The sequence below is a fragment of the Mustela erminea genome, chromosome X, assembly GCF_009829155.1.
Source record: "Mustela erminea isolate mMusErm1 chromosome X, mMusErm1.Pri, whole genome shotgun sequence".
NCBI lineage: Eukaryota > Metazoa > Chordata > Mammalia > Carnivora > Mustelidae > Mustela > Mustela erminea.
Window position 1 is genome coordinate 36,624,525 of NC_045635.1, and position 26,831 is coordinate 36,651,355.

The 26,831-nt window shown below is 40.0% G+C and overlaps 1 protein-coding gene across 13 annotated transcripts in view; it reads right to left on the reverse strand.

Annotated features, from left to right (window-relative positions):
* CASK (calcium/calmodulin dependent serine protein kinase) overlaps positions 1-26,831 on the reverse strand; it is a 348,007-nt gene that overhangs the window by 96,763 nt on the left and 224,413 nt on the right. For all 13 annotated transcript variants that reach the window (XM_032331663.1, XM_032331670.1, XM_032331666.1 and 10 more), the window contains exons 7-9: positions 23,489-23,664; positions 19,923-20,045; positions 4,659-4,742 (exon numbers count right to left, since the gene is read on the reverse strand). In XM_032331663.1, coding sequence (XP_032187554.1) covers positions 4,659-4,742; positions 19,923-20,045; positions 23,489-23,664 — 383 coding nt within the window. The remainder of the gene's footprint in view (positions 1-4,658; positions 4,743-19,922; positions 20,046-23,488; positions 23,665-26,831) is intronic.

Below are 26,831 nucleotides of genomic sequence, written 5' to 3' on the forward strand. Positions count from 1 at the left end.
GAACATCTATCTCATGATGGAAATGACACCTGATGTGCGTCACTGAAGGGAAGTAAATATTTCTTTTTTTAAATATTAACATATAGTGTATTATTTTCCCCAGGGATACAGGTCAGTGAATCATCAGGCTTACACACTTCACAGCACTCACCGTAGCACATACCCTCCCCAATGTCCATAACCCAGCCACCCTATCCCTATTTCCCCACCCCCCTCCCCCGCAACCCTCAGTTTGTTTTGTGAGATTAAGAGTCTCTTATGTTTGTCTCCCTCCCGATCCCATCTTGTTTCATTTTTTTCCCTCCCTGCCCACCACGATACCCTGCCCTGCCTCTCAAATTCCTCATATCAGAGTGGTCGTATGATAGTTGTCTTTCTCCAATTGACTTATTTCGCTCAGCATAATACTCTTTAGTTCCATCCATGTCATTGCAGATAGCAAGATTTTGGCTTTTTGATGGCTGCATAGTATTCCAGTGTGTGTGTGTGTGTGTGTGTGTGTGTGTGTGTGTGTGTGTATACCACATCTTCTTTATCCATTCATCTGTTGATGGACATATAGGTTCTTTCCATAGTTTGGCTATTGTGGACATTGCTGCTATAAACATTCGGGTGCACGTGCCTCTTCAGATCACTACATTTGTATCTTTGGGGTAAATACCCAGTAGTGCGATTGCTGGGTCATAGGGTAGCTCCATTTTCAACTTTTTGAGGGACCTCCATACTGTTTTGGAAGGGAAGTAAATATTACAGTATACTACAAGTATAAGATCCTCTCTATATACGTGAGGGAAAATGATAATCCAAGTGATCCAAATGGTCTAAGCATAATTACATAATTACTTTGGAAGAAATACATAAACAGAGATTATCCAGTGCAGTTTTTGGTGATCTATACATTATTTGTATGTATATATATATATATATATATATGTACATATGTATGCACTTATTGATTGATTGATTATAAACTCTACACCAAATGTGGAGCTTAAGCTCACGACCCCAACCTTGAATTTAGGAGTTGCATGCTCCACTGACTGAGCCAGCCAGGCGCCCCATCTATACATCTTAAAAAGCTTTAAAAAATTTCAAAATGGGGGCACCTGGGTGGCTCAGTGGGTTAAGCCTCTGCCTTCAGGTCGTGATCCCAGGGTCCTGGGATCAAGCCCTGCATCAGGCTCTCTGCTCAGCAGGGAGCTTGCTTCCCCCGCTCCCTGCCTGCCTCTCTGCCTACTTGTGATCTCTCTGTCAAATATATAAATAAAATCTTAAAAAAACCCTTCAAAATGTTACTGTTAATGACTAGAGAAAAGCTAAAATGGTATGGAGTGTCTATTCTGGAATTACAGTTATTCATAAACAGAGTACCACACTGAGGTTCCACACTGGAAGTGGAGTCTGCTTGAGATTATCTCTCTCCCTCTCCCTCTATTCCTTCCCCTACATGCACTCTCATTCTCTCAAATAAGTAAATAAATCTTAAAAAAAGAATCATAATAAAACAGTAACAACAATGATAAGGTTAATAACAATATGCATAGAACACTTACGAATGCCACATACTATTCTAACTGCTGTAAGATATTAATTCATTGAATTCTTACAGTCCTATGAGTTAGCTATTATCATTATCCCCATCTTGTAGATAAGGGAACTGAGGCACAGAGAATTTATTTATTTAAAAGATTTTATTCATTTATTTGAGAGAGAGAGCCCATGCATGCACAGGAGCAAGGGGGAAGAGCAGAGGGAGGGGGACAAGGAGACTCACACTGAGTATGGAGCCCAGTGCAGGACTTGATCTCACAACCACAAGTTCATGACCTGAGTCAAAATCAAGAGTTAGATGCTCAAATGACTGAGCCACCTAGGTGCTCTGAGGCACAGCACATTCAAATAACTTGCTCAAGATCACACATCTAGTAGGTGTCAGAGCCATGATTACTCCAGGGCAATGTAGCTCTAGGGCCCACTCCTTCCCATAATGCTGTATTCCTTCTGTTTCTTCTTGCCACAGACAATAACAATTTACTTCCTCTAAGTAACAAAAGCAATCTTCTAGTGCTTTCTGTGAACTTCCCTTTTAATCATTTCAAAGGGAGTCCAAAAAATTAGGTTATCGTCCAACATTTGAGGAGTTTAACAGTGCCTGGGTAGAAGGATGGTTACCTAGCTGTTCACTTGAAACAAAGCTGTGTGGTGGGTTCTGAGAGATAGCAAAGTTGCAGTCTTCTAGAAGCTCACAGAAGAGGCAGAATGAAGATAATGAGTTCCTTGAGGAGGGTAGGCATAACATGCTTTAGCCAGGATGGCTGAATCACACAAAGGAATAAAGCCTTACCAGAAGCCAAAAAATGTCAGTGACAACCCTGCTGATGTTCCTAATTCTAGGTTGTTTGGTGGGTCTTGAAACCTTAAATAGCTCTGCAAAGGGATGTGGTAAGTTCATATGACCCCTCTCTGCTGGAACAGCTTTGTCCTGTCCAAATGAATCTTAGTCACTACTCTGGCTATTTTAGTCCTGAGTCTGATTCTGTGGCACTGGGAGAAATATGGCATCGGTTTCTTGTGTTAGAGCAAACCTGAGCCCCATGGTAAAAGGCCTGTACTAAAAGCCCCAGACAAGGCAATGTCATAAGGGCCAAAGCAGTTCTAGAGTTAAAAAGACTAGGGAAGAGTTGAGGGAAAAAAAAAAGATAATTAATGGTTTCTTAGGGGAGGAAATGAACATCAAAAGTAGCTGGCCAAATTTCACTTTGTGTAAGATTATTTTTCTCTACATTGGTTTAGGTGTATATCAAAGATGCGGGGTTTGCCTGGGTGGCTCAGCCTCTTAAGCATCTGCCTTTGGCTCAGGTCATGATCTCAGAGTCCTGGGATCGAGTCCCTGCATCGGGCTCCTTGCTCAGCAGGGAGCCTGCTTCTCCTTCTCCCTCTGCCTGATGCTCTGCCTGATGCTCTGCCTACTTGTGCTCTCTATCTCTCTGTCAAATAAATAAATAAAATCTTTAAAACAAAAGAAAACAAAACAAAGACAGGGAAACTTCTTTGGGCACCATCTTGATATTGGCATGTCATTAATAATCATTTTTGCCAAGGACTTTTAAAGCAAATAGAGAAGAGCGAGTTTGAATCCCTGACTGCAAAAACAATTAGGGCAGAGGCTTAACTGAGAATCATTATCACCAACAATGACATGTTGCAATTTCCCTTGCTGTAGAATAGCACAGTCCAAAAGGACTTTTTACAATGATGGAGATGTCCTATATCTGTGTGGTCTGATTTGGCACCCACATTTGATTACTGAGCTCTTGAAATGTGCTAGTGTGACCAGGGAACTGATCTTTCAGTTTTAATTTTCATTGACTTAAATTTAAATAGCTACATGTGGCTACCAGCTACCACAATGGACAGTTCAGATCTATAGAATATTGTGGCCTAGGTTACCCCAAATTCATATAAATGTTCTTCTGAATCTAGAGCTGTATACAATTATTCATATATTTCAGGGGTTGAATAGTGAATGTTATTGCAATTTATGACCTATCTGAAAACACAAAGTTTTATAATTGGCAGGAGTCACTGGCTCAGGAAGACTACTAACCAATCAACCACTTAGAGGAGTTAAAAATTATGTTTTTAGAGTAATAAAAAATAAGTCAAATGTAAGTTAAATTCAAGACCACAATATAATAGAGTTTCCTCTGTTGGAAAGAGCTGAGAAGGAGGATGATGTTGTCACATAACATTTTTGAATAGTGCTGGGGAGCCTGGGTTGTTCAGTTGATTAAGCGTCCAACTCATGGTTTTGGCTCAGGTCATGATCTCAGGGTTGTGGGATTGAGCCCTGTGTTGGGCTCTGAGCTCAGCATAGAGTCTGCTTGAGATTCCCTCTCCCTTTACCCCTGCTCCCCCCTTCTCTCAAATAAATAAATAAATAAATAAATAGATAGATAGATAGATAGATAAATAAAATTTTTGAATAGCACTAAAAGACTCCATTATTTTTGTTTGGTCTTTTACAAAACGTTTAAAAATCAAATGCGCTTCCCACATGGGATAATTATATATATTTTTGGTGACATAGATAGAGTGGTAAAAGGAGAAAGGTACCTAGGAAGAATAAAGAAAAGGTGAGTAAAGTAATTTGAAAATATTTTCTAGTAGACCAAGGTAGTGGTCTGCTTTGTGATGGTTATCCAATTCTAACCCAGTATCGTTTTCATTGAGCTGAACTCACATTTTGTCAAAATATTTGAGAAAATGGGGATGCCTGGGTGGCTCAGTCTGTTAAGCATCTGCCTTTGACTTGGGTCATGATCCTGGGGTCCTGAGATCAAGTCCCACACTGGGATCCCTGCTCAGCAGGAAGCTTGCTTCTCCCTACCCGCCTCCCACTGACCCTTGACACTTGAGCTCTTTCTTGCTCTCTCTCTCTCTTAGATCAATAAGTAAATAAAAAATTATATCTCTGCTATGAATTTTCAGGATAATACAAATCAAAATGTGATTAATTTTCCATTTATTATAACATTTTGTTTAGATTCACACTTAGATATTACCTTAAATGATTTAAAAACCAAAATCTTATTGAAGTAAGTTTCAGAAGTGATAATTTAGCTGTAAGAAAGGTTTTTGCTGATTTCTTTAATTACCTTTAGTTTCCTCCTTGCATTGAATTTCCTCAGTTGCTCTACTGTTTCTGGAAGATGAATCTTGTAGGCATAACGATCCCGTTCCTATAAAAGAAGAAAGATAATGAACATATGGAGTCATTTAAAAAAGTGAAGAAACTTAATAAAAAACAAACAATAAAGCCCAAATTTCTTAAATATGAAACTTAGACTGAATTCTAGAATACTGGAGATTTTATTCCATGATACTGGTAAACATTATCAAATGAAAGCTACGAAGGTAAAAAGTGATAGTAAAATAATCTTTTTTTAGAAATTTTTTCAACATAAGAAAAGGCTAAAATAATGGGTTATATAATTTTCAGGTATGGCTATATGGCTAAGATAACCGACCATAATTCTGAAAAGTATGAAGCTACCTTTGATATGATCTTGTTAGGTAATACGAGCATGTGAAAAACTAACTCCACAAATGACTGAGCATTTGGAGTCATCTGGAATAACTGGATTTAAAAAAAGAAAAATCCCAGGGGCACCTGGGTGGCTCAGAGGGTTAAAGCCTCTGCCTTCGGCTCAGGTCATGATCCCAGGATCCTGGGATCAAGTCCCGCATCGGGCTCTCTGCTCAGCAGGGAGCCTGCTTCCTGCTCTCTCTCTGCCTGCCTCTCTGCCTACTTGTGATCTTTGTCAAATAAATAAATAAAAATCTTAAAAAAAAAAGGGAAGAAAAATCCCAGTATCTTTGAACTAGAACAAATTTTCAAGGCCGTCTAATTCAACCATTTCCCCATGTGGGATCCTCTTCAATCCTTGATGGGAGGATTATTCTGTTTGACCTTGTCCAGTAGGTGATCATTATTTTATGGTAACTTACTGTAATTTTAAGAAAGTAAAAATGTTCTTACTTAGCCTGGGCCCACACCTGGCTTGTTTGGATTAGCTCTGTCCTCTGCAACATCACGGAGCAAACATCCTACCTCTTCCATACAATAACACTTCAGTAGCTAAGAGGGGGATCACGCTTCTCCTAAATCTATTCTCTGGGATGTCTCCAGTTGCCTCAGCTATTCCTCCTGTATATTTTAAACCTCTTGTCATCCTTCTTAACATCTCCTTCAGTTCAACTCTAATTTGTCAGTGCATCAAAGATTTAGGTAAGTATTCATTTCAGAAATATTTCTTGAGAGACTACTATGTGCTAGGCATCGTTCTATGCATTTGGCATACAGGAATAAACAAAACCAATAAAGATTCAGGCCCTCGTATAGCTCATATTCAAATAAGAGAAGGAAATACAAAAAGGTAAATTATGGAGTATGATAAAAACAGTATGGAATAAAGCAAAAAGGAAAGCAGAGTGAGGGGGTTGTGTATACTGAAGTTTAGAACAGGGTGGTCAGAGTAGGCCCAATTACTGTGAGGACACCCAAAAGTGGTGAGGAAGTGGTCTAGGCAGGGAGAACCACCAATCCAAAGGCCCAAAGGAGGGAGTGCACCTAGAATTTCCAAGAACTAGCAGGGAGACCCAGGTGTGTAGAGTAAATAGATCAGATCAGAGAGATGACAGGCTGGGGGTAGGCCATAAACAGCCTTTTACTCTACGTGGAAGAGGGAGCCACTGGAGGGTTTTGAGCTGAAGTGACATGATCTGACAATTTTAAAGAAACAATTGGTTATTGTTTTGAAAACAGATTAGAAGGGGGCATGGGTTTAATAAAATAAAAGTGGGGGGGGGGCAAGGATACCAGTTAGAAGATTATTGCAGTAATCTGTGGGGGAAGATGATGATAGATGAAACCAGGTGGAAAAATTTTAAAAAATGAAAAGGAGATAGATTCTGAATATATTTTGTTTTCCACAGAATGTTTTACTGAAGTGTAATTAGCATATAACAAACTGCATGCTTAAAATGTATAATTTGATCAGTTTTGATTTATAAGCATAATAGCATCACTGCAATCAAGATGAATATACCCACCACTCTCGAAAGTTTCCCTATGTCCCTTCGTCCTTTCCCTTCCAGTCCCCAGGCAGCCACTGTTTCTGTCACTGCAGATTGGTTTGCATTTTCTAGAATTTTACAGAAATGGAACCAGACAGTATGTACTCATTTTCCAACTTGTGTCAGTCCACATAAAGGTTCTGAACTTCATCCATGAAGTTGCGAGTATCAATAGTTCAGTCCTTTTTTATTGCCGAGTGGCATACCACTGCAAGGATATGCCATAATTTGTTTATTCATTCATCTGCTTATCGACTGTGGGTTGTTTCCAAATTTTGGCTATTACATAGAAAGCTGCTATGAATATTAATGTACAAGTCTTTGTATGGACATGTATTTCATTTCTCTTAGGTAAGTACTTAGGAGTAGAATGGCTGGGTTGTATTACAGGAGTATGTTTAACTTTTAAGAAACTGCCAACCTGTTTTCCAAAGTGGTTGTACCATTTTACATTTCCATAGCAATGTATCACTTCCGGTTGTTCTATATTCTCACCAGTACTTGGTATGGTTAGTTTTTTGATTTTACTCATTCTGATACATGTGCATATAGAGATCTCATTGTGGCATTACTTTGTATTTCCCTGATGACTCATGATATTGAGCAACTTTGCTTGTGTTTATTTGCCATCCATATATCTTACTTGTTGAAGAAGTGTCTGTTCCAAATTGGGGTGGGTGTTTTCTTATTACTGACTTATAAGAATTCTTCCCAAATAGGGAAAGGGGATTAAAAGGTACAAACTCTAAGTTATAAAATAAATAAGACACAGAGATGTAATGTACAGCAAAGGAAATACAGTTAATAATATTGTAACAACTCTGTATGGTGACAGATAGTAGCTAGGTTTTAGCATGGTGATTATTTCATAATGTATATAAACTTTCAATTACTATGTTGTACACATGAAACGGATATAATATTGTGTCAATGACAGTTCAAAAGAAGGGATTCTTTACATAACCTAAATATGTAACTCCTTTATCAGATAGCTAATTTGCAAATATTTACTTCCATTTCATAGCTTATCTTTTCATTTCTATATAGTGTCTTTCAAAGAACAGAAGTTCTTAATTCTGAATATATTTTGTAGGTGGAAAGAACAGGATTTTCTGACAGATTGGTTGTGGGGTGTGAGAGAGAGGAGTCAAACACTACACCAAGTTTTTCAGTGTGAGCAACTAGGAGTCTGACACCAATGGAGATGGGGAAGAGAGCAGGACTACAGTTTTGACTGTCTTATGCTTGAAATATGTAAAGTTCAAATGGAGATTCAAGTAGGTACTTGGACATACGAGCTTGGAGTGCAGGAGAGAAATGTGGGCTGGAAATGAAGTTTTGGAGGGTCATAAACATTTAGAAGGTATTAAGTTAGTATTTAACTCTGTTCCAGCCACTGAATTTGGGGCTTTCACTGGCATTATCCCATTTATTTTTTTTTTTTAAAGATTTTATTTATTTACCTGACAGAGACACAGCGAGAGAGGGAACACAGTAGAGGGAGGGGAGAGGAAAAAGCAGGGAGCCCGATGCAAGGTTCGATCCCAGGACCTGGGGATCATGACCTGGGCCGAAGGCAGATGCTTAATGACTGAGCCACCCAGGCACCACATATTCTTTTTTTCTTTTTTAATTAGAAATATTTATTTATTTTAGAGAGAGCCTGTGTGCAAGAGCAGGAAGAGGGTCAGAGGAAGAGAGAGAATCTCCAGCAGACTCAGCATGCTGAGTACAGAGCCTGATTCATGGCTTGATTTGATTTCAAGACCCTGAGATCATGATCTGAGCTGAAATCAAGAGTCAGATGCTTATGTGACTGAGCCATGCAGGGGCCCCCCTCATTTATTCTTTAAAACAACTATATAAGATAGTAGAGATAATACTACACATTAATTATCTCAAAAGTCATGGCTCAAATGGATGTAACTATCATCACAACAGTTAGCATGTATTGAGGGGCTTATGATATGCCAGGCATTGTTCTAGTGCTTTACATGTTTATGTTACTTATTCTTTACAAGGTAGGAGGATATTATATCTTATTATGCATCTGGGAAAAAAGGAGATGCATTCAGAAAGAGTCAATTATTATATGGTTTCACTTATTTGTGGAGCATAACAAATAGCATGGAGGACAAGGGGAGATGGAGAGGAGAAGGGAGTTGGGAAATTGGAAGGGGAGGTGAACCATGAGAGACTATGGACTCTGAAAAACAATCTGAGGGTTTGGGGGGTGGGAGGTTGGGGGAACCAGGTGGTGGGTATTAGAGAGGGCACGGATTGCATGGAGCACTGGGTGTGGTGCAAAAACAATGAATACTGTTACGCTGAAAAAAATAAATAAATTAAAAAAAAAAAAGAGATGCATTATACCGGATGAAGATTAATTAGTATGAAGTGGGCCTCTTAATTTTCTTAATCTGAATACTATATAACATTTGGAAATTAAATTCAAGATCACATTATTATTATTTTTTTAAGATTTTGTTTATTTATTTGACACACAGAGATCACAAGTAGGCAGAGAGGCAGGCAGAGAGAGAGGAGGAAGCAGGCTCCCAGCTGAGCCGAGAGCCCGATGTGGGGCTTGATCCCAGGATCTGGGATCATGACCTGAGCCGAAGGCAGAGGCCTTAACCCACTGAGCCACACAGGTGCCCCTATTTTTTATTTTTTAAGAGATTTTATTTATTTGTCAGAGAGAAAGAGAGAGAGAGCAAGAGAGTGCACAAGAAGAGGGAGAAGCAGGCTCCCCAGTGAGCAGGAAGCCTGAATGTGGGATTTGATCCCAGGACCCTGGGATCATGACCTGAGCTAAAGGCAGACACTTTACCAACTGAACTACCCAGGCAACCCACATTATTATTTTGTACCTAAATTCATGTGTGCATGTGAGCCACTTCTAAAATCAATATTTTGGTATTATGTACTTATGAAATTTATTTTTGAATTTAAATGTAGAATTTTATAGTCAGTCTTGTCAAAATTTTACCTTATTATCATTGGCATTCCTAAGGAATGAATACAAACACTTTAAAATTTATTTTCTACATTAATGACTAAATGTAACAAGAGTTCTACTGGAGAGCAAAGTTGTATTTTTCTTGAGTGCACATACAATGCTTGATGTCAAAATGACTATAATTTGCACATCTGCCAGATTCTATATGCTAAACATCTTGGAAATGATTTTATTGTCTTTAGGGACTTAATCTCCTTTTCCTGCACTAAGCCAGAACAGGTTCACCAATACAGAAGATGTAAGAATTTATCAAATAATTAACTAGCAGAGACAAGCATAAAATTAGCATTCTATAACAAGCAAGGCAATCTTTTTTTTTTTTTAAGATTTTATTTATTTATCAGAGAGAGAGAGAGAGAGAGCGAACACAGGCAGACAGAATGGCAGGCAGAGGCAGAGGGAGAAGCAGGCTCCCTGACGAGCAAGGAGCCCAATGTGGGACTCGATCACAGGACGCTGGGATCATGACGTGAGCCGAAGGCAGCTGCTTAACCAACTGAGCCACCCAGGAGTCCCCAAGAAGGGAATCTTTTAATGGATTGCTGTTACTGTTTGTGGAAGATGTGATACACACACATGTACATAACACACAATGGACTATTACTAAGCCATAAAAAAGAATGAAATCTTGCCATTCGCAACAACACAGATGGACCTACAGGATATTATGCTAAATTAACTCAGACAGAGAAAGGCAAATACCCTACGATTTCACTTAAATGTGGAATCAGAAAGACAAAATAGGGGTGCTTGGCTGGCTTAGTCGGTAGAACCTGTCTCTCAACCTCAGGGTCGTGAGTTCAAGCCCACACTGGACATGGAGTCTACTTAAAAAAATAATGAAAGGCAAAACAAACGACCAAACAAAACCATAAACAGTTTCATAAATACAGAGAACGAACTGGTAGTTGCCAGAATGGATGGTGGTGGTGGTGGGGGAATAGGCGAAAACAGGTGAAGGAGATTAAGAAGAACAAACTTCCAGTTATAGAATAAGTACATCTTAGGGATGAAAAGTACGGCATATGGAATATAGTCGATAATATTATAATTCCTCTGTTCAGTGACAGGTATTATTGTAGCAAGCAGTGCATGAGGTACACAATTGTAGAACCACTATTTTGAACATCTGAAACTAATATAACATATGGCAGCTAAACTTCAATTTAAAAAATTATAAACAAAATTTTAAGGTGTGTTATGCCTGGTGATATTTAACCAACATATATGGAAAAACAAACATCAAAATGGGCTTTGTTTTACTTTCTGAGTAAAACTTGTTTTTGCATTTTGATAGAATGGGGGTGTGGGGGGAAGCAAACCCAGGAAAGTCTTCAACACAAGCCAAAGAACCCAAATGAAAAGGAGCTGTATAATATAGCAGAAAGACAGTGAGTTCGGAGTCAGAATGACTTTTGTTCAAATTCTGGGTCATTTAGGTACTGGCTGTATGACCTTATATTCTCTTAACTGTTTCTTTTTGAAAACTAATTTTACAGGATTTTTATGAAGATTAAAGGAGATGCTGTATAGGTACATGATGGGTTTTAATAATCGTTTTTGTGGGCGCCTGGGTGGCTCAGTGGGTTAAGCCGCTGCCTTCGGCTCAGGTCATGATCTCAGGGTCCTGGGATCGAGTCCCGCATCAGGCTCTCTGCTCTGCAGGGAGCCTGCTTCCTCCTCTCCCTCTCTCTGCCTGCCTGTCTGCCTGCCTGTGATCTCTGTCTGTCAAATAAATAAATAAAATCTTAAAAAAAAATAATCGTTTTTGCTAGTCAACATGTATAAACCTCTGATGTAAAGTAATTAAGGAGTGCTGTAAGTATGTATGCCTGTATCAACAAACAGCTTATTAAATAAGTTTGGTTGTTTTCTAAATGATAATATGTTCCTATCACATAAGAAAAATGTAAAAATAAAATATAGTAAGGAAGATGTGGTCCATATACACTATGGAGTATTATGGCTCCATCAGAAAGGATGAATACCCAACTTTTGTAGCAACATGGACGGGACTGGAAGAGATGATGCTGAGTGAAATAAGTCAAGCAGAGAGAGTCAATTATCATATGGTTTCACTTATTTGTGGAGCATAACTAATAGCATGGAGGACAAGGGGAGATGGAGAGGAGAAGGGAGTTGGGGGAAATTGGAAGGGGAGGTGAACCATGAGAGACTATGGACTCTGAAAAACAATCTGAGGGGTTTGAAGCGGTGGTGGTGGGGGAAGGTTGGGGGGACCAGGTGGTGGGTATTAGAGAAGGCACGGATTGCATGGAGCACTGGGTGTGGTGCAAAAATAATGAATACTATTATGATGAAAATTAAAAAAAAAATTACAGGAGACCAAACCTGTGACCCATTTCTAATTGTCTTTATTTACTGTTTCCAAAAAAGGGTGAACCAAGTAACAGCATGTTTTTGAATGAAGAGTCCTAAGTCTTCTCTAATATAGTGGCCACTAGGTAAAACTATCTAAATTTAAATTCATTAAAATTAAATGTAATTAAGGGATGCCTGGGTGGCTCAGTTGGTTAAGTGTTTGACTCTTGGTTTCAGCTCAGGTCATGAGTTCGAGTCCTGAGATGGGCTCCATGTTTAGTGGGGAGTCTGCTTGAGATTCTCTCCCTCTGCCCCTCCCCGCACCTGCATGTGTACCGTCTCGCTCTCTCAAATAAATAAATCTGAAAAAAATTAATATAATTAAAAATTCAGTTCTTCAGTTATACTAGACATGTTTCAAGCATATGGCTAGTTGCTACCATGCTGGACAGTTCAGATATATATTACTGCCCTCGTGACAGAAAGTTCTTCATGGACAATGCTGGTAGGGAGTCTTTATTACTATTGCTGAATTGAGGTGAAAGTTGGACTGCATTTTGCTTAAACTGAAACTGCTTAACATTTTAGGTATATGTAACAGAAAAAATTCCCTCTGATATTAAAAAAAATAAAAGGGTCTTCAGACCCTTTGTAGTCTCTACAGACAGTACAACAGACATTGGTCTTCTAGCTAATGCCGAATGTGAGAGAAAGGGCCTAGAGAAAGTGACTTCACAGATATGTGGCATGCCCGGTTCCCTGAGCAAGACATGGGCACTGGTGCAGATTTTTTAAGAATGAGATTTATTTATTTGAGAGAGAGAAAGAGAGAGAGTGCATGTGCATATGAGTGGGTAGAGGGGCAGAGGGAGAGAGAGGAGGAGAGGGAAAGGGGGAAGAGAGAATTTTAAGCAGGCTCCCTGCTGAGCACAGAGCCCTATGTGGGGCTCGATCTCACCCCTGAGATCGAGCCAGCCAGGTGCCCCTGGTGCAGAGTTTTAAAGCATTCCCTAAACACGTCTTTTTCCAAAGCTTAATTCTTTCTTTTTTTTTAAAAAGATTTTATTTATTTATTTGACAGAGAGAGATCACAGGTAGGCAGAGAGGCCCGCAGAGAGAGAGAGAGAGAGAGAGAGAGAGAGAGAAAGAGAGAGGGAAGCATGCTCCCCGCTGAGCAGAGAGCCCGATATAGGACTCGATTCCAGGACCCTGAGATCATGACCTGAGCCAAAGGCAGTGGCTTAACCCACTGAGCCACCCAGGTGCCCCCCAAAGCTTAATTCTTCAGAGTTCTTGATAATAAAGAAATTACTTGCTTTCCCTTCTGAATCACTGATAGAAGGCTCTGATAGCTGGGGAAGAGGCAGACAAGGCAGACAAGGAAGGGAATCCCAGGACTTGATGGGTGATCCTTCGGTGATATTGCTAGGATTTTTTTTCCCTCTCTTAACATATATTTACAATCTATATGAAGTCCTTGCCACATTTCCAATAAAGCCATGTCTAAAACCAACCAGGATCAACACAGCAAGAGCTTTAAGATGACACTATGGTATGGAATACCTCCCAGGTTTCAGAGGAGGCTCTGAGCTGTGCCCAAGTGAGGCAGACCAGACGGGTACTGCAAAGGCTTTGGAAATGAAACTACAGCCCTAAAAGTGGGCCAGGATGTGTGTTCTGAATGTAATCAGGTTAGCTGCCTACTAAAATAGAAGATTTAAATAAGAATCATAGTCCTATAATATAGTGATACTAAAAATGTCCAGCATACTATCTAAAATTACTGCTCATGCCAAGAACCAGGAAAATCTCAAACTAAATGAGAAAAGACAACCAACAGATATCAACACAGAGAAGGCACAGATGTTAGACTCATCCAACTGGGATTTTTAAGCAGGTGCTATAAAAATGTTCCTAAAAGCAATTGCGAGTGGTTAAAAAAAATTGCTGACATTACCAAGTGCTGACAAGGACACAGAATGACTGGTTCTCAGATACCCTGCTGGTGGGAAAGAAAAATCATACAGCCACTCTGGAAAATGATCTGGCCGTTTTTATGAAGTTGAATATATACTTACCATAGGATTCAGCAATCTCACTCACTGGTTTTTACTTTGGAGAAAAGCAAATCTGTATATAGATGTGCATAGCAGCCTTCTTTGTATTAGACAAACACTGGAAACAACCCAAGTGCCCTTCAAAAGATGGATGGGTCAAAAAGCCTTGTACATCCACACAGTGGAGTACTATTCAGTCATAAAAAGGAATGAACTACTGACCTACACAACACCTTGGATGGATCCCAAGGGTATTATGCTGAGTAAAAAAACCTAATCTGTGAAGTAATAACAAATATGTAGGTCTCTGACCCTGCTTCCTGACACTGAGCCCTAAAACCCTTTAAATAGGGCTGCTAGGAGAATCTTTTGTTCTAACATTTTCCCAGCTCCTGCCGCAGAGCTCCTAAAAAACTCTTGTAATTTCCTAGGTGATAAGAGCACTGGAGCATCTTCTATTCTAGTATCTGGTCTTTGACTGTAGTTCCTGACAGAGTTCCCAAATCACTTGGCATTTCCTGGGTGACAGCAGTGTGTCTGTTTTAATGAGGTGATTCCTGGTGGGCTCCTGGATGGGGGGTGGTCCCTAGAAAGACCAAGTCATGATCATAAGGTTGGGATGTTCAGGGCCCTCCCCTGCCATTCTCTAGAGTAGGGACGGGGCTGGAAATAGAGTCAATGATCAGTGCTTACGTGATGAAGCCTCCATAACATTTCCCAAAGTATGGGGTTTGGAGAGCTTCTGGGTTGATGGACACATGTACATACCAAGAATGTGGTGTACCCCACCTTCCATGGGAACAGGAACTCCTGTGCTTAGGACACTTCTAAGACCTTGCTCTATGTATCTCTTCATCTGTATCCTCTATCATACTCTTTATCATATAATAAACTGGTACACCTAAGTGTTTCCCTAAGTGAGCTGCTCTAGCAAACGGTCAAATCCAAGGTTGAGATGGGGTGGGTTATGGGAACCTCTAATTTGTAGCCAAGTCGGACAGAAATTGTGGGTAACCTGGGGACCTACTACTTGCGACTGGCATCTGAACTGGGGGACAGTCTCTTGGGATCAAGCCCTTAACCTGTGGGGTCTGGATTAATTTCACTCAGTGTCAGAACTGAATTAAAATGAAGGACACCCAGCTGGTGTCAGAGAATTGCTTGATGCGAGGAAATAACCCAGACACACTTGGTGTCAGAAGTGCTGTTGACTGTGGTAGTTGTGTGAGAGGAAAAGAGAATACCCTGGAGACTGGAGTTTCTCATAGACAGTCAGATACTGTATAATCCCATTTATATAAGACTCTCAAAAGGACAAGAATTATAGTCATGGGGAATGGATCGGTGGTTCAGAGTTAGGGGGAGGATGATTATTAAGGAGTAGCATGACGGGTGGAAAAGCACTTGTTTATCATGATTATGGCTGCGCTTATACACTTCCATACACATGATAAAATCTCCTAGAAACACACACACACACACACACACATGCACACGCACACATAAACATACATAAAAACTGGTGAAAATCAAATAAGGCCTGCAGTTGAGTTAAGCGTTCCAATGTCAATTTCTTAGTTATGGTCATATAAGATATCATCACTGGGGGGTAAGAATGGTGAAATGTACATGGGAATTTTATACTGTTTTTGCCACTTCTTTCTCTAAATTTTTTAAGATTTTATTTTTTATTTTTTGAAGATTTTATTTGTCAGTAATCTCTATACCCAACATGGGGCTCAAACCCACTACCCAGAGAGCAAGTGTTGCATGGTCTACCAACTGAGCCGGCCAGGTGCCACTTCCATGTGAGTCTAAAGCTATTTCAAAATAACAAGTTTACAAGACATCACTTCCGCTCTACATGTTTGACTCTCCTGGGGGCTTCCTAATTCCAAATACCTCGAATCACTCACTGAGCCTCATTAGTTTTCCTTCCTTAAAATCTCTCAGTCTGAGTGTTTCTTTCCCACTTCCACTTTTACTCCCTGGGTGCAGGCCCCTGTCACCTCCTGACTGGACAGCCACAGCTTCCACCAGTTCTCTCTGCCTCCAGTGCTTGTACCCTGAAAAGACAACCCACCTGCACACAGAGTTCAAAGGAATTGTATAAGCTTGCTGCTTGCACTGTATTGGCACCCAAAAGCTTGCAGTCGCTTTTTACCATCTACACCGTAATATCTAAAGTCCTCAGTTTGGCATTTGGGACTGTATGTATTCGTCCCTCAAACCAGAATTCCCAGTCTCCTACCGTACAACCCTTCAAAGAGCTGACATTGGTACCAAACTAGTTTATTTCCTGTCCCCACCCCTACGTGCCATGAACACTTGGTGATGCTTTGCCTGTGCTCCCCCAGACCTTCCTGGACCTCCAGATGAGAGTGATCTCTCTTGTACCTCAATGGTCTCCCCGAGCCCATACTGCTGTGCTCATGCGATGCTTCTCCCCTATGACTTCTTTGAGCTTATCTGTGTGTTTATGTTGTATTGGTACCATCTGAAAAACCTGTCTCGCAGCCTGACCATGCCTTTCTCTCTTTGGTGTGACTGATTTTTCCAAAAGTCAAATTGACTAGCCTGACGGCAACACCCTTTTCATGTTTTATTACAGTCAATGTACATTAGGGTCTACATATGAAGGCTACAAAAGGTGTGAAAAGAGCTCAGTCATCCATAAAGAAAGTACAATTTTAGTTGGTCTCATTTTTGCTGGAATGAATATTCATAGCAAACACCACTAATTTAGATAAAGACATTAAATATAATTTGACAATCATAAGACATTCACATATTACTTGGTCTATTTACTCAAATTCTTTTTTGATAGGACATCATTGAATAGGACATTTTCTTGTGGTTTTACCAAGGAAATAAGTCTTTTTTTTTTTCTTTTGACACCCAGTCATGGTATTATCACTTTGGGTACTCTTTACTACAAGGACATTCATCATCTTATTTCTTCGCTTTGTAGTTATGCAGGAGTTTTTCATATACAAACTACAGCTTAAATTTAGTCTTTACAAAATTAACATCAATTTCATCCACAGCAATGATTCACAAGTATACATGGACAAGTAGATAACACTCTCATGGAATTCTTCCATCTCCAGATGGCACCTAAGCAGTGAAGGTAAATTGTAGCTCAGACATGGCACATGATTCTGAGCTCAAACAGCCTTCTGGAACTTTTTCATTTAAGTTACTAACATTTTTTGTCTATTGTCTTTCTGGTGCCAGAAATCTATTATGTATTAAGATCAGATTATTTAGAATAAGAACTACAATCACTGCAGGGAGAAGGTTCCAAAAATAAATGTTAGTCAAGATATGCATGATAATGAGAGCCAAATTTTCTAAATGATCTTAAACATGACTAATATGGCTGCCATTTTCATTGTCCTTTGGCATTTAAATTAGCTTCTGATGAATAAAAGATTCCCATTATGGAGAAACTTAGATAGGCAAAAGAGAAATAGGAGTCCCCTGTACACTGGTCATTTCTGGGAGAAAAAAAATACTAAGAATGTATCTAAAAACTGCTTACCTACTCTTTTCGGGGGGAAATCAGGAATAACTAAAACCAAATATTTCAAGTCAAGAATAACTAGAGCTGTGTATCAGAGTTGAATGCAGATTTGATAAATAATATTATTTTTTAAAAGATTTATTTATTAATTTGAGGCAGGGAGGGGCAAAGGGAGAGGGAGAAGAGTCTTGAGCAGACTCCACACTGAGCACAGAAACTGATGTGGGGCTCTATCTCATGGCCCCGAGACCAGGACCTGAGCTGAAACCAAGAATCGGTGCTTAACCCACTGCCCCACCCAGGTGACCTGATAAGTAAAATTCTTTTTTTTTTTTAATTAATTTTTTATTTTTGATAAACATATATTTTTATCCCCAGGGGTACAGGTCTGTGAATCACCAGGTTTACACACTTCACAGCACTCACCAAAGCACATACCCTCCCCAATGTCCATAATCCCACCCCCTTCTCCCAAACCCCCTCCCCCCAGCAACCCTCAGTTTGTTTTGTGAGATTAAGAGTCACTTATGGTTTGTCTCCCTCCCAATCCCATCTTGTTTCATTTATTCTTCTCCTACCCACTTAAGCCCCCATGTTGCATCACCACTTCCTCATATCAGGGAGATCATATGTGATAAGTAAAAATTCTTAAGGGAGACTCAGGATCCACGGGAATCTCAAAAACTGTTCTCTAATATCATCATCCACGTCACCGCCACTAAGACACATTAGTAATTTACATTTTAATATATCTTATTGTTTTTTCATAATTTTTAGGGGAGTAACATGGTATAATATAATGAACATTCATTTGTTCATTCATTAAACTGTAACTAATAATTATTGAGCACCTACTATATGCCAGATACTTTCGAGAGTGCTGGACAGAAGTGAACTGACAACCCCAAATTCCCACCCTTCTGCAGCTTGTATTTTACAGGGGGTAAATAGACTACGAACAAGTAAAATATAGGTATGTCTTATGGTGACAAATGTCATGGAGAAAACTAAGGCAGGGAAGGGGGACTTGGCATACTGGTGGCAGGGGGCATTCCTTCTTCCTAATTTTAAACCAAGTAGACAGGAAAGCTCTTACTAAGAAGCTGACAGCTAAGCGAAGATCTGAAGGTGGTAAAGGAAGAAACCATGACTATACCTGGGGAAGAGCGTTCTCTGGAAAGAGCATGACAAACACAGGGGCACTGAAGCCAGAATGAGCCTGGTGTCTGAGGAACCACAATGAGGCCAATATGTGGAGAACAGACTAAGAGGAGAGTAGTAGGGGGCGAAATCAGAGAGGTATTAGGGGGCGAGCTATACCCTGGGTTAAGAAAGAATCACTTTGGCGAGAGGCTTAGTCTAAAGATAAAAATTCAGGACTCTGAACAGAGTACAAATAGTACTTAAGACCATTAAAATTAAATGAGGTCTCCAAGGGCCAGAGTGGAGACAGAGCAAAAGAGCAGCAAGGATGGGTACAGTCAACTTAGTTCTAGGAGTTTTGCTATCTAGAAGAACAGAAGCTGGAAGAGGTTGTAGGGTTAGGGTGTGTGTGCGCGTGTGTGTGTGCACTCACGTGCGTGTGTAATAAAAATAAGAAGTAGCATATTCGATTGAAGAGAGAGAGGAGAGCGGTGATGCAAGAAAGGGGATATTGCTGTAGTGATGTCCTTGAGTAAGGAAAAGACAGAGGATCTCGCATGAAAAGGAAAGTGTCGTGGTAGGCTCAGTTAAAATCCTGATTCCATTACTGACAACTTCTGTGTCTTGGGGCAAGATTCTCCACCTCTGAGCCTCTGTTTTCTCCTGTACAGAGAATTTGCTGGAATTACTGTAGAATGTCTTAATCAAACAGCGCTGTTTCATTCAAGTCCCAAGTTACGTTTTCCTTAATACTCATTTGGAAGATGGGATAGAGAAAGAATTTTAAAAATCTAGCTTCTTCCTAAAACAATTAATCCGTATTTAGTTATCTACTGAAATAAAAATAATGTTATGAACCACACAGTCACACCCAAAATAAAGATCACAACTTTGTGTCATAAACACAGGCATGCTTCCCTTGTTCCTGTTGCACAGCTTTGGGACAAGGGTCAGTGGAGAACAAGCACGCCTTCCTCCCTGATTTGTTCAGCCTTAATCTGCCTCTGTTCCCTCTGATGGCTGACTGTCATTAGAATGGTGTATTTTCTACTCAGGTATTTACAGAGGCTGTCTGGAAACAGCAAACAAGATGGACAAAACTCCAAAAAAGTGCTCAGAAAAGAGGTGAGAAGAGTTGCCCTCTAGAGCAAGACATTCTTGTCGCCGGAAGTGCTCATACAAGGTGTAGTGGGCCATGAACGCGCCCCCGTACCTTAAGCCATGGGTGATTCAGTGCTTCATAAACAGTGATCCTTTCCGCTGGATCGAGCATCAGCATGCGACGGACTAGGTCTTTGGCACTTTCAGAGATATGGCTCCACTGCCTTGGATTCATCTGAAGAGAAGGAGAGGAAAATTCCATAGTTATTGTCCAGTGAGAAGTTAACGTTCACTATGATGTAACACTCCTATGCTATTTCGATGTGAATAAAATTCTTGAAGAAGAGAAATCTGATTCTAAAGCCTTGCTTTCTAAGGAAGAGGACAAAGGAAGGCTTTGGTGGCTGTTGCTCCGTCTGTGAAATTTTGCATCAGTAAATATCCCTTACATATGATCTTATTGTCACATAAGTTATACTATTTTTTTAAATCTTTTTTAAAAGATTTTATTTATTTAATTGACAGACAGAGATCACAAGTAGGCAGAGAGGCAGGCATAGAGAGAGGAGGAAGCAGGCTCCCTGCTGAGCAGAGAGCCCAATGTGGGGCTCGATCCCAGGACCCTGGGATCATGACCTGAGCTGAAGGCAGCGGCTTAACCCACTGAGCCACCCAGGCACCCCAAGTTATACTATATTTAATAACTGAAGAACAGAATATTCCTGACTGCAGTTTCTATCTTAGCTAAAGAGACTAGATACTTTGCTCTAGGAAAGGACTAATAAAATTTTTATTTATTTTTTTATTTTTTAAAGATTTTATTTATTTATTTGACAGAGAGAGAGAGAGAGAGAGAGAGATCATGAGTAGGCAGAGAGGCAGGCAGAGAGAGAGGGGGAAGCAGGCTCCCTGCTGAGCAGAGAGCCTGATGTGGGGCTCAATCCCAGGACCCCGAGATCATGACCTGAGCCAAAGGCAGAGGCTTAACCCACTGAGTCACCCAGGCATCCCTGAAATTGTATTTTTGAGGCTGGCTGGTAGTATGTGCAATACAGATGAAATCAGGTTGGCTATCTGTTGCTAGGTACTGAAGCTGGGAGTTCATTGTACTGTTATCTGTGCTACTTTTCTTTGAAATTTTCAGTAACAAAAAGCATAGAAATAAATTCTGACAGAATCACAGCACAGTGCATGTGTATACATATGCACATATGTATATATATACATATGCACACACATATCTATGAAAGGCCACCAGGTTTATCACTGTAGAGAGAGCAATACTTCAAACAAAGCTGCTGAAAACATGGGGCTTTCATATTAAAAAAAAAAAAGCCGTGAATATAAATGAAAGGAAAGGTTAGCCAAGTAAAAGAGTAAATAAGTTATTAACCTCAAAGCTTCACACCTCCAGGCGCAGAAATTATGATACAGCTGTCATGTCCTTCTGACTTACTATACTACTAAGAATGGGGTTTTTAAATCGCTTAATTTTTGGCATGTGTGAACAGTTCAAATTTCTTACAAGGAATCAAACAAACAAACTATTCAGTGCTTTACAAAAAGAGAAAATGAAAAACCAGAGGCTGCTGGAACGACAGTTTGTCTTGGAAAGGAGGAAGTTAGCAACTGAACTGACACAAAGGGAGAATTCTATTATTAGCAAATGCTTAGTGCTCCAAAAGGCAGGTGGGAGATTTCATTACATGGTACCATGCCGTAAGGCACTCGGAGGATAAAATGAGTTCATAGGTGTGCTTAGCACAGTTCCCGACACATACTAAGTGCTAGATATGAGGCAGCTATCATTACTGCTAGTATTATTATTATGCTGGCGCATGGCTAATTGTGTTTGTTTTCCTATGTTAGTATCTGTGATATCACTCGGCCAGATTGGACCAGAAAGCCACGGCCATGTATTCCTCAGAGCCACTCACAACTTCCAGGGATTGGAGGGGGAGGACTACTTACAAGCAGTTTCTTGAGACATTTAGTTACCTGGAAGGATTAATTTTATTCCCCCGTGGTCAAGTGACTCTAAGAGAAGCAGAAAAACCTGTATTTCAAACATCTTTCTCCATCAACAGAATTTGGGTGTATATCTTCGTCCAACTAAAGAATGAGGCGAAGCTGCAGGCCCTTCCTTATAAGCTGGAGATAGCACGAGGTGGAAAAGGAAAGTGGAATTCATTCCCACCTGCAACCCCGAAGCTACTTCGCCTTTCATTTCTCTCCCCACCCCTTCTTCTTGAAGTCCCATGTGAAATTCTAACATTACTGAGGAAATGAAAAGAAAACTTAACAGGCCTCAGAGTTTTGTTGGAGTCTGGTGCTACACGGACCTGTGTGTCTGGTTTTGCCAGGCATGGCTGCAAAATGAAACAGGGCTTGTGTTGAATAGAAAGTATGGGTTTCAGTAACACGGGGCAGAAAAAGAACTCCCCCAACATCAGCTGTGCAGAGCTGGTATACAGCACACATGCTCCCCCATGTTTCCCGTAGACAGCATTTGAGTCTTTGGCCATACGTGGCAGTATAGGGCCACAGAGTTAAGAGCTGGGGCAGCGAGACCGCCCTTGAGCTTGTTTATTTCCAAGCATTCCTTGGGTCTTTTTGGTATAGCCACTCAGAGTGTCACTGATGAATTTTTAGTTTTTTAATAGGGAAAGTAATAATATGTTAATCATAATAATATGCAGTTTCCAAGCCACAGTAGCCAAAGAAGAGCAAGAATGTTTAAGTCCCACCACATGGCTCTAAATTATATTATGACATCAGTTGTGATTCTGGCATTTCAGTTTATCCTGGGATGTAAGTGGCCAATTTTTCAGCTGTGCTAGCTGACTACATCAAATGGAACAACATGTGTGGCAAAGCAAAAATAAATAAATAAATAAATAAATAAATAAAGGCAGATACTAAGTGTGAAATAAAGAATTACTAAATCACTGGGATGAAATTTCCATTTTCACTTTGCAAACTAAGCAAAAAGCTTTAAAAACGAAGCCCTTTCCTCCAGTTACACAAAGGGCCAAAGAAGTTTATTTTCCAGCTTAGCCTAAAGAGGAGATTTGATCACTGCACAGAGAATGGATACCTTCACATCTGGGCTCACATCTGTTGTGAACACCTCACCCAGGGTAAAATAAAAGGTCAAATTCTATCACAATAAATTCCAAGGGTCATTCCAAATTCTTCCCCTGAACTAGAATTTTATTTGAAATAAGTAGGGCACTAAGCAGGGCAGTTTTGCTAGAATGTATTTATGGTAAAAGGACGGGCTTTGTGAATCTAAGGGCCCAAGACTTGGAACTATTGACTTGAATGTACAGATACTGTATCAAAGAGACCAGGGTCCCTGTTTTTATAGCCTAAACACGGGGTAGCATTCCAAACATGTGGGACAGAGTTCAGCTGCAGCACAGAGGGAGGGGGAAGGCCAAGGTTGTTTCAAAGCCAGTCTCCTGTCTTCTGCCTAGATGACAGTGCAGCTGATAGTGATTCAGAAATTTGTTTGAGGTCCATACTGTCTAACAAGGCTAGGGCATCAATGATGTCAGCAAAGAACTATTCTCTGACTGGGTAACTATGTGATAATCAGGAAGTCCAGATAGTGACTTCCTATTTTCCAGAATAATTTAATCTCAATGGAAAAATAAAACATTCATAATATATTACCTTATATTTTCCTTTAATAATGCCTTCGAACAATCTTTCCTTGGTTCCATAAAAAGGCAAGCAACCACTTAGCAGGATAAAAAGGATCACGCCACAACCCCAGACATCTACAGGTTTTCCATAAGGCTCTCTTTTGACGACTTCTGGGGCCATAAAATGAGGTGTTCCAACGCGTCCTACATTTAAAACATCAAGGAAAAATGTTCACATAAAATGGCGTTTTTTTCCTCATATGAAAACTGAAAATAGAACAGTAACAGTCTGAAGGAAAAGTATAACAATATAAACATTCTCTTACTACCACCTCCCTCTTCCAAAAAAGGCAGAAGGAAAAAATTATTTAATCACTCTTGAAAATATTGAGCCCAGGATCATACTTTGTTGTCATCGTCATCTTTTATTTTTTTCCTTAAAATTTTAAGTCATCTCTACAGCCAGCATGGCGCTTGAACTCACAGCTGTGAGATCAGGAGTCAATGCTCACCACTGAGTCAGCCAGTGTCTTTCTAACACTGGTACTGTGTATTTTATTAAGCAGGGTGCATGGTACTTACCTATTTCTTGTTTAATGAAGAGGTTGTTTAAATTTTCTAATTTTCACATTTGAAAATCACTAAAAATACAGAGTAGGGGCAGGGCTGTGAGGGCAGGAGTGAGAAGACAACTTCTGACTGCCAAAAACTCTCAAACTACATCTAATGCAGAGAACTTTCCTTTAGAATATGACCCAGAATCTGAAATCCTGTTCAACTGTTTTAGGAATCGATTGTAGCAATTAACAATGCCTAGTAATATTTTGTTCTATAGGATTTTTTAAGCTTCCTCTGAATGTTAACATTTAGTGAGAATGAGAGCAGACACAGGACTTAAAGCAAAGCAAAGTTATGAAGCTCCTCTCATTCAATCTCCTTTGGCCTCTACCTTCTTTAAAGAGTTTTCTCGCACCCCCACCCAGCAATATTAGCTTTCAAATAACTGATAGCAGTTATTTGCACACTGGTAATCATCTTTAACTCAGTCTTTTCTTCTCTTGTGTGCAGGCCCAGCCTTCTCCTCCTTTTCTCCCTCCTTCCCCTGCACCTTCTCTCTCATCACACGGAGTCCAAGGTAGTTTTTACTTTGAAGACTGCACAATATGTTAGCTAGAGCTCAGAACTGTGGTTTACAGTTTTTTTTTTAAAAAAAAAAAAGACCTTACAGATCTTCTAATCCAGCTAGAGAAAACATACCATAAAATCCAGTTAGTGAGTGTCAAAACTCGGTTGGGATGGTGAAGGATAAACCAACTCTTACATTGTGAACTGGGGATATTCCTTTACTGCGGATCATTATGGCTCCTCTCTTCCCACATAATGGAAGAGGTTAACTTTGAAGTGCAGAGAATGGAAATATTTTCATTTAAAATATGCAGTAGAGCAGTGAGAACTGTAGTGGTTAGAAGGGGAGATTTTTATTCCACACTGCCCCATCTTGCTTGCTCTGGTAACATAAAAAAGCTCAAATGATGACAGCTAAGCTTTGTACTTCATGAAAAGCCTTGGACAGACCTGGGCTGCTGAAGATATTTGCCTTGTGCTGATGGCAGGAGCTGGGAAAAGCAGGGCCAGAGATCAAGGTACCAGTGAGGGTGTGGGTGCTCTGGCATCAGGCTGGCACCTTCTTATATTTGGGATGATGTTTTGAAATTCAACTTGACTCCTACCACTTCCTACACAAGAAAGAGCTGAACAACTCAAAAAGGAGGTTCTCTCCCTTTATCTGGATCAAAGACTATCCGTTCTGGAGAATTAGTGTTCATCCTTAGGGAACATACATGTCTTTTGGTTCAAGAATTTACTCACAGATGATGGGAGAAAGAATATATAGGAATGAAATTTTCACAGTATTTTGTGCAGATCAAATGTGAAGGACTAGAGTTAACCTTCAGTGTACACCAATCTTCCTGGACTCCTTGTTTGCGATAGTTTGACTTTTCCTTCTTTGCGGTCACTTGATTTTTATGACTTTGACTTCCTGTTCTTAGAATTTCGTGGTCAATTACCAAACCAAATAAAATGTCACTGTGTATGACATACTTCAGATAAACATTTAAATATTTAAACATTAGACTTTGGGATAATATAATAAAACCTCAATGCCTAGAACCTCAGGTAAGGAGCTCTTTTGAATAGCCAGGACTTGAATCTTTATACATCCAAAGCTTTTAAAAATAATTCTGGATGGTTCTCTCTTTACAATTTTCTTTTCTTTTCTTTTTTTTTTTTTTTTAAAGATTTTATTTATTTATTTGACAGAGATCACAAGTAGGCAGAGAGGCAGGCAGAGAGAGAGAGAGGAGGAAGCAGGCTCCCTGCTAAGCAGAGAGCCCGATGCAGGGCTCGATCCCAGGACCCTGAGATCATGACCTGAGCTGAAGGCAGAGGCTTAACCCACTGAGTCACCCAGGTTCCCCTCTTTACAATTTTCTGACTTCTTTTATATAAGATGCTGCAAATAATGCAGACTTTTCTTGATGACTCCGGATTGTCTTGTGGCTATCAAAGAAAGAACTATGCTACAGAACAGGAACACCCTCAGGAACTTCACAGATAAGCAAGGATTGAGTTCTTCGGTATTAAAAGGGGGTTGTGCTTTCTACATTTTGGTATCGCTCAACGTACTTTTTCTGTCAGGCTTTCGTGTCTTTTCTCTCACTGTGTTTCTTCTAGCCTTGTCTTCTCCTAATTTGTTGCATAAAATCTGCTATTAACCAGAAACTGATCAGCAAGCAGGCTCTTTCATTTAGTCACAATTTCCCAAGTTCCTGCTTGGGTTCTAGACACAGCGGGAGGTACTGTGGACATACAGAGGGTTAAACCATGATGCTTCTTGCCCTCATAAAGCTCAGTCTTTGATATGATTACAAGTCCCTGCAGAGAATACTACATGGAGGTATGCAGCCCAGATAGCTACAGTAATATGGAAGAGAAGGAATAGGGTTATCGAACTTGGGAGGGTGAAGGCCAGCTTGCTTTTAAGGAGGGAGGTTTGTCAGCTCAGTCTCTCAGTCTTCAGGAGCAGTAAGAGTTAAACAGATAGAGAAAATGACCAAAGGTATTCCAACCAGAGGGAGTAGCAGATGCCTGGTATGAAGGCACATGAATCCATAAAACTATGAAAAATGGCAGCATGCCAACTTTACAGAGTATGTTCTTAGATGCTCATTTGAGGGGACCATGAATGGGTATTAAGGTCAACAAATGTCTGGCTCCAAAAATAATTTTTTTGTAGGTTCTGAGTTGTCTTCTGGATAGATGAATTTTCCAAATAGCAGAATTTCAGATAGGTTAAGTGCAAATACATG